This window comes from Bos taurus, chromosome 23 (genome assembly GCF_002263795.3).
Source record: "Bos taurus isolate L1 Dominette 01449 registration number 42190680 breed Hereford chromosome 23, ARS-UCD2.0, whole genome shotgun sequence".
In the NCBI taxonomy this organism is placed as follows: Eukaryota; Metazoa; Chordata; class Mammalia; order Artiodactyla; family Bovidae; genus Bos; species Bos taurus.
In genome coordinates this window covers 11,836,361-11,851,664 of record NC_037350.1, presented here as the reverse complement: position 1 = coordinate 11,851,664, position 15,304 = coordinate 11,836,361, and the positions used below count along the sequence as shown (strand labels likewise).

Sequence of the window (15,304 nt, the reverse complement as noted above, 5' to 3'; positions counted from 1 at the left end):
GCGGGAGACCCGGGTTAGAGCCCTGGGCTGGGAAGATCCCCTGGAGGAGGAAATGGCAATCCACTCCAGTACTATTGCCTGGAAAATCCCATGGACAGAGGAGCCTGGTAGACTACAGTCTATGGAGTCGCAAAGAGTCAGACACCACTGAGCGACTTCACTTTCACTTTTTACTTTCACTATCATTCTGAGTGTTAGTCTTCAAAAACTGAGTACAGTGCCTTTAATAATATTGTTATAATGACTTTCTTTTAAAACCATCAATAGGGCTTTCAAGACATTATGACTGTTAGAAAGGTGTAGTTTAGTCTAGCTCAGTCCTATTAAACTAGCTTCTTCCAGTTCAGAGCTCACTTTTCCAGAAACATTTTCCTCCCAACAGGGTATACCTATATATTTTTTAATTATTTCATAGAAATGCATTCCTCTTGTTCTCTCTTGCGTGTATAGGTTAATAAACGTTAAAATCTTGTGTAAGCCCATTACCAGTCTTTATATGTGTAACTTTCCCCTTGGTATCTATATTTCAAAGCTTTTGATAAAGTTCTGTTTTTTCCTTCAAAACAAGTCCAATGGAAAATATTTAAAAAAAAACAAAAAGCAACTTCATTGCTTTCCTTATGCCAAGGTTAGATTCGAGAGCTTATCTGGTATATCAGCCAAAAACAGAACTCTATTATTTTTAAGTATAAATACAAATACAATATTTGAATCAACTTATGAGAGGTCTCCCTATGGAGCGAGTTAGTAAACTGTCAGCCTATAAAGACCTATTCAAAGACATCTGTGTTTTAAATATTTGATGAAAGTGTTGCTAAAATTCCAAATAGTCTTAAGTCACTGATAGCTCAAAATTCTATTTATCATGTAAAAATAAAGTAACATGCTCACAACTAAGAAAAAATCTTACATTTTCCTCATAATTTTCAAGTATCTTTGGGGGGGGGGACTCTATTGCATTAAAAACTTGGTTTGATATATCAGAAAAATAAAGAGGCTAACACAGTTATGTTTTATAGACCTTCACCTTCCTAAACATGAATAATGCAAAATTCAGAAACTGCAGCAGAATTAAAGTCTGCAGAAATTTTTAAAATGTTGCTATCATGTCTTGATCATGGGAAAAAACAAGCGGATTTGAAATGACAAACTTTAAAAGTTACTAAGTCCATAAGGAAACTTACAAAACTATATTTTATGGAGGTAGTAACTATTTACCTTTCTTTCCCCCCTTTAAAAGTGCTGATCTTTAGTAATGGCTCTTCTTTGTGAGCCAAAGAGTTAAAACCATCTCTTTTACTCCCAAATGAGCATCAGTCCCACTCAAGAGGTGCCATGTTTTATTTAAAACATACTCTTTCTCAGTAACCACTTTGTTCTAATTGGCAAGGCAAAGCCATGTCCCTGAAGCACACAGCTCATTACATTCAGTTTGGATTACAAAAACACACAATGAAACAAACTGCATCGAAATGTACAAATTAACAGTGCAGGAGTATGGGACAGAGAGGTGGAACTAGACTGTAATATGGAACAAAATCCACAGGGAGGCTGGGGAACAAATCACTAGTGTCTCAATAAACCATACAAGGTTTCCAAATGAGCAAATACATAAGGCTGAGGACAGGTTCTTCCATAATTCAACCAAATTGCTTAAATATGGATACGGCAAAACCAGACTTTTTCCCAATACTATTATGCATACATGTGTATGAGGGAATAGGAATACCAACAAGAAGGTTTAACAAGTGAAACCTGCAGGTTGCACTGTCTAAATATGAAACTCATCTTTGCCTTCACACTGACAATGTGCAAAACAGCCCTGCAATTAAATCACACCTCATAATATTTTTGAAAAAAATCTTCTGAGAAGCAAAACACAGGAGACTAAATTAAAAATAGTGCATCACTATGCAGTACAGAGGGCAGGGTTAATGAGCTAAAAGTTATATGAACAAGAAGAAAGACATTAAGAAATGAAGATCTCACCACCAAAATAGAAAAAGGATTAGACGTAACACTCCCCCCACCACACATGCACATCTTTCCCCAAATCAGCTACTCTGTGAAGCTTCCAGCACTGTTTCTCCAGTTTTCCCTTGAGATCGAAAGACAAAATGCAACTGAACTAAAGGAAAAGAGAACAGGAAAAGTGTCTAACCTTAATCTAAAATGCAAAACAATCCAACAGCTACATTCTTGCAGAGTGTTCACAGTACAACCCTGTCTACACCAGCTGCCTTCACTGCTGACAACTCAAATAGTGGTGCAAGACAGGGACTGGTGTGTAAACACCTAAAATCAAATTTCAGTTCTCTGCTTTAAGATTTGTTTAATTTTTGGAACATTATTTAATCCATCAGAGCTGCCGTGTCTTTATCTGTAATATGGAGATACAAAATCGCCAAGGCTGTGAAGTTCAAATGGGATAATACTGTACAAGACGGCTTTGTAATATAAAAGGGCTGCAAAAATGTTAGCTATTACTACTGCAATTACTTCTTTTCGGGATTCTGCTGCCTTATTAAAAACAGACAAAGTTGTCCATGCACTGCCTCCATCTTATTTTACAAACAGTAATTCTTATTTCATTGCTATTTTAAGTATCCTTTTCTGGCATTCTCTTAAGATTATGTACCCTTGTTGGTTTTCTCCAAACCAGAAGTCTTAGCTGAATGTATTTTTTTTTCTCCTCTATAGCCAATATTTAGTTTAACAGTAAATTAAGAAATTTAAAACTTTGGTAATAGTTAAGACTGCTTCCCAGGTGGCTCAGTGGTAAAGAATCCACCTGCAATGCAAGAGACACAGGTTCAATCCCTGAGTCAAGAAGATGCCCTGGAAAAAGAAATGGCAACCCACTCTAGTATTCTTGCCTGGAAAATCCCATGGACAGAGGAGCCTGGAGGGCTACAGTCCACTGGGTTGCAAGAGAGTCACACATGACTTGGCGACTAATATTTAAGACTATTAACATATAGTCAGTTCTACTTGATACACTAAGAACCAGTTTGAGCAGTTGGGGTATTTTTAATGCTATAAAATTTTGTATCGTTAAAGATCATATTTTAGTTATACATTAATGGTCTGAAACTAATGCTCTATCTTGTTTCCCACCATGCCTTCTACGGACTAAGAATTAAGTATAACCAAGAAAAGATCAAAAAGCAACCTTATGATTACCCTCTAATTCAAGCACAAAGGAAACAACCAGACTCAGAACTACTCCAAGTGCCTGCAGCACATGGGGTTAAGACGAGCGAAGCACAGAAGTGTCACGGTGCTTTCTGAGTCTACCTGAGAGTTACCCATGTGCCCACCAAATCTAAAAGAAGCCCATAAAACTGAGTGATCATTTTTATTTAGTCTGCATTTGTCTGAAACCATGAAGCATTAGCACTGAATTCATCACTTTTCATGTCATAGAGGGCCGACTTTATTATATGAAAAGGAGTCAACCAGATCTAAGCAAAGCAGATCTCAGAACTGGGGGGTCTCCAAGCCTCTTTCACAAAGGTGCCCATCAGTACAGAATTTAAGTATACACCTCTTATAGGTCTTTTTGTTTTAAAAATAGTTATATACTCCTACAGTGGATTAAATGGTATGTGTACTCAGTTGGCTCAATCATGTCCAACTCTTTGCAACTCCATGGATTGTAGCCTACCAGGCTCCTCTGTCCATGGAATTCCCCAGGCAAGAATACTAGAGCAGGTTGCCATTTCCTACTCCAGGGGATCTTCTTGACCCAGGGATCGAACCCACACCTCTGGCATCTCCTGCACTGCAGGCAGATTCTTTACCACTGAGCCACACGGGAAGCCCCAGTTAAATGGTGTGCCCCCTTCACAATCCCCCTCCCCCTCCCAAAAAAAAAAGGTCCACCTGGAACCAGTGAATGTAATCTTATTTGGAAATAGGATCTTTGCAAACATAATTAAGGATTTTTTATATAAGATCATCCCAAGTAAGGGTGGGGCCCTAAATCCAATGACACTCATCCTCAGACAAGACAGACACACACTGGTGAGAAAGCCATCTGTAAATAAAGGCAGACTGGAGTAAGGCATCTAACAAGCCAAGGAGGGTTGGCAGCAACCGGAAGCTAGAAGAGGCAAGAAAGAGGTTCTCTCTCAGAGGCTCCAGCCCTGTGGCTGACATCTTGATTTCAGACTTCTGGCCTCCAAAACTCTGAGAGAACAAACTTCTGTTGTTTTAAGCCACCAAATGTGTAGTAATTATAGCAACTTTAGGAAACTGATACCAGTAAGAGTGTATACATTATAAAAACCAGCAATTTTTAAAGAACGATAAAAACAAATCTTAGTAGAAATTCCAACTACCTTGTGCAATATCACCATTAGAAACCACAGCTTTAGACTGATAACGTGGGCAGAACCAAGTTCAAGAAACGGAGCCAAACTATCTCAAAACACTCGGTGACTATTAAATTTCTTCCTCTTTATCTAAAACAATGACACACGCTCACAATTTTTCTACATAGGCCTAAAATAAGTTGTCTTTCTGCTACTTAAAGCACTGAGCATTTTGTTTCCCATTAGAAATGCAACAACTATTTTTGACATAATTTCCATAACAAGATCATCTTCAATTTATCTTGACTAGGTTAATAATTACCCCACTCCAGTACTCTTGCCTGGAAAATCCCATGGACGGAGGAGCCTGGTAGGCTGCAGTCCATGGGGTCGCTAAGAGTCGGACACGACTGAGCAACCTGACTTTCACTTTTCACTTTCCTGCATTGGAGAAGGAAATGGCAACCCCCTCCAGTGTTCTTGCCTGAAGAATCCCAGGGACAGGGGAGCCTGGTTGGCTGCTGTCTATGGGGTCGCACAGAGTCGGACACAACTGAAGCGACTTAGCAGCAGCAGCAGCAGCGTAATAATTAACCACACAATTTTAAAATGCTTATTAGTAAGACAGCAAACTGCTGTAGACTAAGAGGTGAGAAAAGGCTGCCAGGGTTTGGCCTTGCTAATCAGTTAAGGATCTGCTGCCTCTGCCTTGCTTTCAATTGAGAGCAAGGAAGCCACATCACAAAGATAGGGTTTCTAATACAGATACAGTGTTACACAGTCAAGCAAGTGTTAAAACAGAGAGAAAGCGAGAACATGAGGTCATGACAACCGTGGTATAAAAACAGTAGTTGAAAATCAACTTACATGTCTGTCCATCGGCAGAGGACTAGATAAACTGCAGCAGAGTTCAATGAAGGTGACCAATGATTTATCAACCAAACTGGGGCACGGTGAAGTACAAAGGGATAATACTAATTTCACTGATTAAAAAAATCATAAACTAAGACTGTTCCAGGAAATTAAGAAACAAAAATCATAAACTAAGACTGTTCCTGGAAACTAAGACTTTCATGATAATAGATTGTAACAGTTAACATGAACCAGAGCAACATGTGTCAAAATGATTACTTTGGAAAAGCGTTTTGAAAAATACAGGAACTTCCCTGGTGGTCCAGTAGTTAAGACACCATGCTTCCAAAGCCAGGAGTGAAGGTTCAATCCCTGGTCAGGGAACTAAGACCCCACATTCCACATGGCCAAGGATAATAATAAATGCAAGTTGCGGGGTAAGTAGTGTAACAAACCACTTTTACATATCAAAAACAGAATCACACATTGTTTATATAAATACCTATTCATAGTAAAAAGTATAAAGAATAACTATGGTAAAAGAAAACTGTAAGATTTTAGTTCCCTTGTAAGATATGTTATAAAGCAAAAAAAAAAAAACCTACAAAATGTTTACTAATTCTAGGTTAGCTTGTGGACGTTTATTACTACTTTACAATATTCTGAATTTCAGACATCCATACCAGACAGATACACACCAATGGACAGAAAATGATTCAGAGAATCTGATGAGCTAAACTGTCTCTCTCTAACAAATACAAAATGAAGCAGGCTAACAGACTTTTGCCAGGAGAATGCACTGGTCATAGCAAACACCCTCTTCCAACAACACAAGAGAAGACTCTACACATGGACATAACCAGATGGTCAACACTGAAATCAGACTGATTATATTCTTTGCAGCCAAAGATGGAGAAGTTCTATACAGTCAGCAAGAACAAGACCAGGAGCTGACTGTGGCTCAGATCATGAACCCTTCATTGCCAAATTCAGGCTTAAATCGAAGAAAGTAGGGAAAACCACTAGACCATTCAGGCATGACCTAAATCAAATCCCTTATGATTATACAGTGGAAGTGACAAATACATTCAAGGGATTAGATCTGACAGAGTGCCTGAAGAACGACGGACGGAGGTTCATGATATTGTACAGGAGGCAGTGATCAAGACCATCCTCAAAAAGAAATGCAAAAAGGCAAAATGGTTATCTGAGGAGGCCGTACAAACAGCTATGAAGAGAAGAGAAGCAAAAGGCAAAGGAGAAAAGGAAAGATAAACCCACTTGAATGCAGAGTTCCAAAGAACAGCAAGGAGAGGTAAAGCCTTCCTCAGCGATCAATACAAAGAAATAAGAGGAAAACAATAGAATGGGCAAGACTAGAGATCTCTTCAAGATTAATCAGAGATATCACGGGAACTTTTCATGCAAAGATGGGCTCAATAAAGGACAGAAATGGTATGGACCTAACAGAAGCAGAAGATGTTATAACAAGAGGTGGCAAGAATACAAAGAAGAACTATACAAAAAGATCTTCATGACCCAGATATCCATGATGGTGTGATCACCCTCCTAGAGCCAGACATCCTGGAATGTGAAGTCAAGTGGGCCTTGGAAGCATCACTACAAACAAAGCTAGTGGAGGTGATGGAATTCCAGTTGAGCTATTTCAAATCCTGAAAGATGATGCTGTGAAAGTGCTGCACTCAATATGCCAGCAAATTGGGAAAGCTCGCAGTGGTCATAGGACTGGAAAAGGTCAGTTTTCATTCCAATCCCAAAGAAAGGCAATGCCACAGAATGCCCAAACTACCACACAATTGCACTCATCTCACAGACTAGCAAAGTAATGCTCAAAATTCTTCAAGCCAGGCTTTAACAGTACATGAACCGTGAACTTCCAGATGTTCAAGCTGGATTTAGAAAAGGCAGAGGAACCAGAGATCAAACTGCCAACATCCCCTGGATCACTGAAAAAGCAAGAGAGTTCCAGAAAAACATCTACTTATGCTTTATTGACTACGCCAAAGCCTTTAACTATGTGGATCACCACAAACTGTGGAAAATTCTTCAAGAGATGAGAATACCAGACCACCTGACCTGCCTCCTGAGAAATCTGTATGCAGGTCAAGAAGCAACAGTTAGAACTGGACATGGAACAACACACTGGTTCCAAACAGGAAAAGGAGTACGTCAAGGCTGTATACTGGCACCCTGCTTATTTAACTTACATGCAGAGTTAATCATCAGAAAAGCTGGACTAGATGAAGCATAAGCTGGAATCAGGTTTGCCAGGAGAAATATCAATAACCTCAGATATGCAGATGACACTACCCTTACAGCAGAAAGCAAAGAAGAACTAAAGAGCTTCTTGATGAAAGAGAAAGAGGAGAGTGAAAAAGTTGGCTTAAAGCTCAACATTTAGAAAACTAAGATCATGGTATCTGGTCCCATCACTTCATGGCAAATAGATGGGGAAACAGTGACAGACTTTATTTTGGGAGGCTCTAAAATTGTTGCTGTGAAGAAAGCTGAGTGCCAAAGAATTGATGCTTTTGAACTGTGGTGTTGGAGAAGACTCTTGAGAGTCCCTTGGACTGCAAGGAGATCCATCCAGTCCATTCTGAAGGAGATCAGCCCTGGGATTTCTTTGGAAGGAATGATGCTAAAGCTGAAACTCCAGTACCTTGGCCACCTCATGCGAAGAGTTGACTCACTGGAAAAGACACTGATGCTGGGAGGGATTGGGGGCAGGAGGAGAAGGGGACGACAGAGGATGAGATGGCTGGATGGCATCACTGACTTGATGGACATGAGTTTGAGTAAACTCTGGGAGCTGGTGATAGACAGGGAGGCCTGGAGTGCTGCAGTCCATGGGGTCAAATAGAGTCAGACACGACTGAGCAACTGAACTGAACTAACAAATACATGACAATGTGTGTGTTATACTTGAGTAATCTTTCTTGGATTTTTGGCTTTAAAGAAATCAAAGAATAACCAAGTTAACAGTAACCAAGTTAACAGAATTACAAAAACATAAATACCCTATTCAAATGCTTCATTTTAAGAGCAGCAGTTGCCTCTCTTCTGGGAAAAGGTGATTTGAAAAATCGACCTATGACAAGCATACAGATTCTACTATCCTCCTCAAATTCCACCATCCTATAAAATACTCAGAGTGGGTGTTTTCTTTATTCTATTTTACTGATGGATACAGGGTTCCCACAATTTCTAAAAGGGAACATGCATTACAAGAAGTGCTTAAAATGTTCAGATTCACTAAGTTCCTCTTACTATACATCCTCAAAACTCAGCTGTAACCTACTGATACCATTCTTCCTTTCAAAAGTGACTAGAATCAGGCCACTTCTACTCTACACTTCTAACAGGAAATGGAAGCAGAAAAGAATTTAGAGTGTAACTCCAAAGCAGTAAGAGTCCCAGATTCATGAGGAAACTGTTTGCTTATTATTGCCCTGTTCTGAAAAGTTTCTTGAAATTCAAGTCACCTCAAGGAAAACTGCTTGCATTTGGCTTAACTACCACTCCCCATCTCATGCCCACCACTGCTGGATCATTTACCCTGGATGTCAACACTGAGATTCTCTCTGCTGCTGCTGCTGCTGCTAAGTTGCTTCAGTCATGTCCAACTCTGTGCGACCCCATAGACCGAAGCCCACCAGGCTTCCCTGTCCCTGGGATTCTCCAGGCAAGAATACTGGAGTAGGTTGCCATTTCCTTCTCCAATGCATGAAAGTAGAAAGTGAAAGTGAAGTCACTCAGTCGTGTCCAACTCTTAGCCACCCCATGGACTGCAGCCAACCAGGCTCCTCCATCCGTGGATTCTCCAGGCAAGAGTACTGGAGTGGGGTGCCATTGCCTTCTCCGCCCTCTGCTGCTAGCTACAGCCAACTTTATTTTGCTCATTCCAGAAAGAAACTAACCACTTCTGGAGTCTGTCGGACATAAGGAGAATGCACTTAACTTTTAAAAATTTCTAATTTTTGCAATTACTTAATAATAAAAGTCTCAACAAAGTCGAAATTAATTAAAACTCCCGCAAATACTTACTTTGAGACTACCAAAATTAAATTTTTCACATAACCTCCACTCAGCTTTATCCCATGCAACTAAATACATATATTTTAAAACAGTATACAACACATACTTCAATCAGCATTTAAATAATGTCCCTATGTTATTTTTAAAAGAGAAAAAAAAAACCACAAGCTAATGGCATGGTAAATTATGAAACTCTAATCACTTTGGATTTATACAGAAGATTAGACAGCAATGAACAAGCTTGGTAATTTTCAGACTGGATACAACTTATGCAGCAGTGAGGAAAAAGGAACCTTACTTTAATACTAGCTATTTCAATCCCTTAAAGCCTCTTTCCAAAGTCCACTTTAAATTTAAAACAATAAGTAAAACAATATCAAGAAATAAAGTGAATAGGATATTACGATGCTAAGTTAATAATTTTCTCCCAGCTGACAAAGACTACTAACAAATATATTCATTGATAATCACATTTTTCTCCAATGTTAAATACCATAACGCAACATCTATGCTTATTCATGTGAATAGGGACCTGAAAACAGATTCCTTTGAAATCAAGTCCAGTTATCTCTAGAGTCATAGTAGAACATGCTTCCTACATGACATGTATCATTTTCTTTCTTTATCACAATGTTCTTCACCACTAACAAGGCACAGACACAACTAATTACGAAGCAAAAGTATGCTTAACTATCTTTCCACTAAGAAATATATATCTGAAAATTACACTGAAACTAATTTTCAGAAAATTAAATTAACCATTACAAGTTGAGATGATTTATCTCCTTTAATCTTCAACTGACAAGACACGTGGAAACTGACGTAGTAATGCACTAAAAGTATTACTTTTTAAAGGAAATATTCTATAAAATGGGCTTCCCTAATGGCTCAGCAGTAAAGAATCTGCCTGTGATGCAGGAACAGGAGATATGATCACTGGGTCAAGAAGATCCCCTGGAGGAGGGCATGGCAACCCAAGCAAGTATTCTTGCCTGGAGAATGCCACGGACAGAGGAGACTGGCCAGATACAGTCCATGCAGTTGCAAAGAGTCGGATACAACTGAAGCAACTTAGCATATACACTCACAATTCTTAAAGGGTTAGAAAACAACTTCCCACACTGTGATTAATCATCCCTCCCTTATTTTTCCAATTTTATGTGAATCACGGAATAGCAAGTTTCTTAAAAGTTAGGCTTAAATGGAACAATATGTTCAAAATCATGTCTGCAGTTTAGAAGAACCCGCTTACTTTGATTTTGCAATGAAGTACTTTTGTCAGTCAATAAATAGACATATTAGGGTCCTTTTTCTTTTTTAAGAAATTGCTAAAAATTATTAAAAACCACATATATGCAATCTAAAGGTCTTTAAGAATAAACTGGTTCTTTTTACACTCAGCACTTGTTAAGTTTGTCTTCTGATAAGCATCTGTCATCAAAGAATCTACTGAAACAATTTCCCACCCCTTGGAAACTATCTTCAGGCTCACTCCCTTGTAACGTATAACGGTCCATGGATCACAGCTACTCTCTGGTTACCAGACTCCTCCGTCCCCCACAGCAAGCATTTCCGAGGATGGTAGAGATGAGTTACTTCAGTCAGGTCATTAAAATCTCTGCCTCCCCCACTTGTGATCATCCTGTTTGATATTTCTGACATACATATTTTTTTCAGCAAACTCATTATGTGAAAAGCATTGCTTTAATGATAGCTGAGCTTCAATACAGTAGTACGGGAGGTCGTTGTGAATTTGATACTAAATGTCCCTAAAAGTCTAGATCAGTTGGTATCTAAAACTCAAAAATTCATAAAATGAGTTTGCACTCAAACAGAAGTAACACCCCAGGCATTTCTATAGTTTTAAGAGGCAAGACCACCTTCTGTATACCCTAACACAGCTCAAGGAAATTGGGATCAGTTCATGCTTCCACATAGAAAATTACATAGTCCAAGTTAGTCAAGAGCTCAGAGCAAACCAAGATCATAAGAAATCAGCTGGTTAACACCTTGTCTAAAGATAGAAGGGAAATATGCCCTATTTTCCAAAGAGAATGAGATCTCCAGTAACTCAATGACTTTCCAATGAATTTCTGCAATTCAGTGGCTTTAAACTTTTTAAACCATACTCCATTGTAACATATATTTATATCACAACCCACTGCACATTATTTTCATTTATGTATCTCAGAAATTTCACAAATAATATCTTACCCTTGATATCTGTGATGCACCCAGACTGTTTTCCATTGTACTCAAATTTTAAATGCTAAATTGATTTCTATACCCACTAATGATCCACAATACAGTTTGAAAAACTGCATTAAAAAGTAGTGTTTCAACCAATAAAATGTTTATATCATCCTAATATAACTATCAGTAGCATGTCAAGAAATTTTTTGCTTTCTATTATAAATATTTACTGATTTGTTAAGTAAAGCCATACAAAAAGCCAATATGAAATGTTTAATGAAAAACAAGAGTATGGCAGGTAACATAAAGGGGGTAGAAAAAGTTAAAACTAGACAAGACTTTAAACATGTTTTTACTCATTTTATTCAATTTAATGCAAATATGTTGTAACAAACTCACTTTCCCACCATAGCTTTGAAAATGAATCTTGAAAAATCTCTTTAACTAACCTAATGGTACACAACAGCTATGTTTAAAGCAACTTTTCCACCTTTTAAAGTATATATACACTTTAAGATACACTTTATTTTTTTTTTAATTTACCAGAATACATTTATTCATAAAATAACATTTGTATGGCTTATGAAATTCATCTTATGAAATTCTTTGATATCATTTCACGTATTTCAACAAACTGAGGAGAAAGTTTTTTTTTTTTTTTTTTTCATGTTTCAATGCCATTCTCCCAAATCTTCCCACCCTCTCCCTCTCCCACAGAGTCCATAAGACTGTTCTATACATCAGTGTCTCTTTTGCTGTCTCGTATACAGGGTTATCGTTACCATCTTTCTAAATTCCATATATATGCGTTAGTATACTGTATTGGTGTTTTTCCTTCTGGCTTACTTCACTCTGTATAATAGGCTCCAGTAAGATACACTTTAAAAGACTACTTAAAATCACAGAGGCTTTTGGACAAAGTAATCTTCATGCTGTCTTGCACATTTCATGCCTTTGCTGCAATAATGCATTTCTATACTTTATCTTCATACACCAACAAAATCCACCACTTTATCTTTAAAGTTCAATGATCTTTTTTCTTCTGAATTTCAAAAAGAACACCAAATGCTGCTTCAGCAAGCAAGATGTTGTTTATGAGTCATTCCTTTCAAATGAGGTTGGGGAAATCAGGAGCAGAGGGGTAGAGATAAAGAAGAAAAGAGAGAATATTTTCATTACACACTTGAAAATATTCTCAATATTTTTAAAAGCAAAAATAACAAAGCTGTACAAAGTGTAAATGGACACAGACCACCAGAGATTCAAAAAATAATGACAACCATAGAAAATAAAACTGTAACAAATCCAAAGAAACATGGCTGAACTATTTTCACTGATAATCTTTAAATTTTATATTTATTTAGGGGCATGAGACAGTTCTTTGAGTACTGGACGTGAACCACCTGACTCAAGGTACCTGACTTTCCCCCCAGCTACACTTCACTGAATCACATGGGGGAACTAGTTTTACATGGAGAAAGACACACAACATACATGTTGTCTCACTGCTACTCTATCTTTACTACAAATGAAAACATGGAAGTGTTAGGTCTCTCAGTCATATCTCACTCTGTAACCCCATGGACTGCAGCTGGTCAGGCTCCTGTCCATGGAATTCCCCAGGCAAGAAGACTGGAGTGGGTAGCCATTCCCTTCTGAAGGGGATCTTCCCAACCCAAGGACTGAACCTGGGTCTCCTGCATTGCACGCCGATTATTTACCATCTGAGCCATAAACTCTCACCAGTGAGAAAGCATTTCTTCATATTTGTTATTGCAGATAAGCAGAGCAAGAAAAGCAGAACACATTCACTTACCATGGCAGAGATTCCGTTAAAAATTGAATAAAAGGTACCTTACCAGTACCTTTTCCTTTTAAAAACCTAAAGAATTTGACAAGTTCCAGACTTTTAACAGAAACAAACTGCCAACTTTCCCAACCTTCCCAACTCCATCCAACCTATCCCCTAGTTTAGGCATAATGGTCTAAAGATCACACTATGATTATTTCTTTGTCCAACAGCACAGTGAATAGAAGATGAATACTGACAAAGATTCTCTCCTCAACCAAATTCCAGCCAGGGTCTGTCCTCTCCTCAACCATGCTTCAACCTTGGCCCATAAAAACTAGAGTATCAACACAAATGATTTCATATACTCATATCCCCCTATGCTAATAGATGTAAATAACCACTAATACAGTTTTTAACAGCTCAAGGACCCATCCCGAGGATGGTCCTAGTCCCTCTTATTAAAGTGCCTCTCTGCGAAAGCTCAAAGCTGCCAAAACAATTTAAGATCTGTTCTAGCCAAAAGCTAACCATAGGCCCCTGACTACCCTATCCTACAGCATTTACTTAAAATGGCTTAAAATGTGAATGCTTCCTTCATCCCCCTTTGAGATGTATGTGCATCTACTAAAACTCAATCACTCAGTAGTGTCCTTCTCAAGGACATGAAAGCCATTTCTCTAACTGTACTCACTGGGAAGAATAGGGCTTCAATCTCTCACTTCCTCTCCGTAGGAGGATAAAATCCTCACTTCAATAACTGTCAACTAACACACACAGCCAGGCTAATCATCATTTATACTAACCAGCCCTTTGTGATTTTTCTACTCCCCTGATCATCCTGAGACAAGCTAGCAATCCCTCCCCTACTCCCTCATTCTCCCTTTAAAATGCCCAGTTCCCTCTAGACAAGTCCCCTCTTCCCTACTACAGCAGTGTGTTACTGATTAAAATCTGTCCTTAACCTAACTTGTGTGCTGGTTTGTCTTTGACAAAATAATAAAAGTAATTAAAAAGGTAATAATGAAAGGTAAACATATCCCAATTAATAAAGACTTACATAAGATCATTAGATGTGGAGTTCTTAAAAAACAAACAAACAATCTTAAAGTTTTAACTTCGTGAAAGTGAAAGTCACTCAGTCGTGTCCGATTCTGTGTGACCCTAAGGACTGACTAGTCCATGGAATTCTCTAGGCCAGAATACTGAAGTGGGTAGCTATTCCCTTCTCCAGGGGACCTTCCCAACCCAGGGATCAAACCCAGGTCTCCCGCACTGCAGGTGGATTCTTTATCAGTTGAGTCACCAGTGAAGCCCAAGAACAGTGGAGTGGGTAGCCTATCCCTTCTCCAACGGATCTTCCCAAACCAGGGTCTCCTACATTGCAGACAGATTCTTTACCAACTGTGCTAAGAGGGAAGCCCACTAACTTCATGAAGGAGTCATAAATCAAGGAGTCAATCAATCAGCATTTAGGGGGTGGAAACGGCCCTTGGCAAACATCAAGCCTAAGCCCTTCATGTTACAAATGATTAATCTAATGCCCAAAGAGGTTAAGTGACTTACCCAAGGTGATTTCGATGAGGGTCTGAATTTGAAAAGCCAATTCAGCATTATTCTCTTTCTGACTCCAACATGAAAATATTCTTTCTCTTGTATTCTCATTGGTAAAAGCAACCTTCACCATTAGTCATTCAAGTCAACATCAAAGATGAATATATACATATATATATATATATATGTATATATAAAACCCCTCTATAACATGAGTGTTTACAATCCCACTATAGCCCAACAACCGTAAACTGAGGAAAGTTTGTTTGAGACAAGTACACATAAGATTCCATTTCACTCAGGGAAGACTTTTTCAACAGTTCTAAACAAATATATAAAGCAACTTGGTGAAGAGAAACTACTTTCACACACAAGCAAAGAAAATAAAAACCCACGCATAAACCCAAAAGATAGACAGCCTTAAAATAATTTAGACCGTCTTGAAAACCGAAAGAAGAAAAATAAAAATAAATTGAAAACCCTTTTTCTGCACTTACCAGCAAAGCATTTGGAACAGAGGTTCATAGTCTTGCTGGACCTG

General features: G+C 38.4%; 1 protein-coding gene across 2 annotated transcripts in view; it reads right to left on the bottom strand.

Annotated features, from left to right (window-relative positions):
• Positions 1 to 15,304, bottom strand: part of ZFAND3 (zinc finger AN1-type containing 3) — a 328,021-nt gene that overhangs the window by 205,519 nt on the left and 107,198 nt on the right. For both annotated transcript variants that reach the window (XM_059880382.1, NM_001102145.1), the window contains exon 2: positions 15,261 to 15,301. In XM_059880382.1, the coding sequence (XP_059736365.1) occupies positions 15,261 to 15,301 (41 nt within the window). The remainder of the gene's footprint in view (positions 1 to 15,260; positions 15,302 to 15,304) is intronic.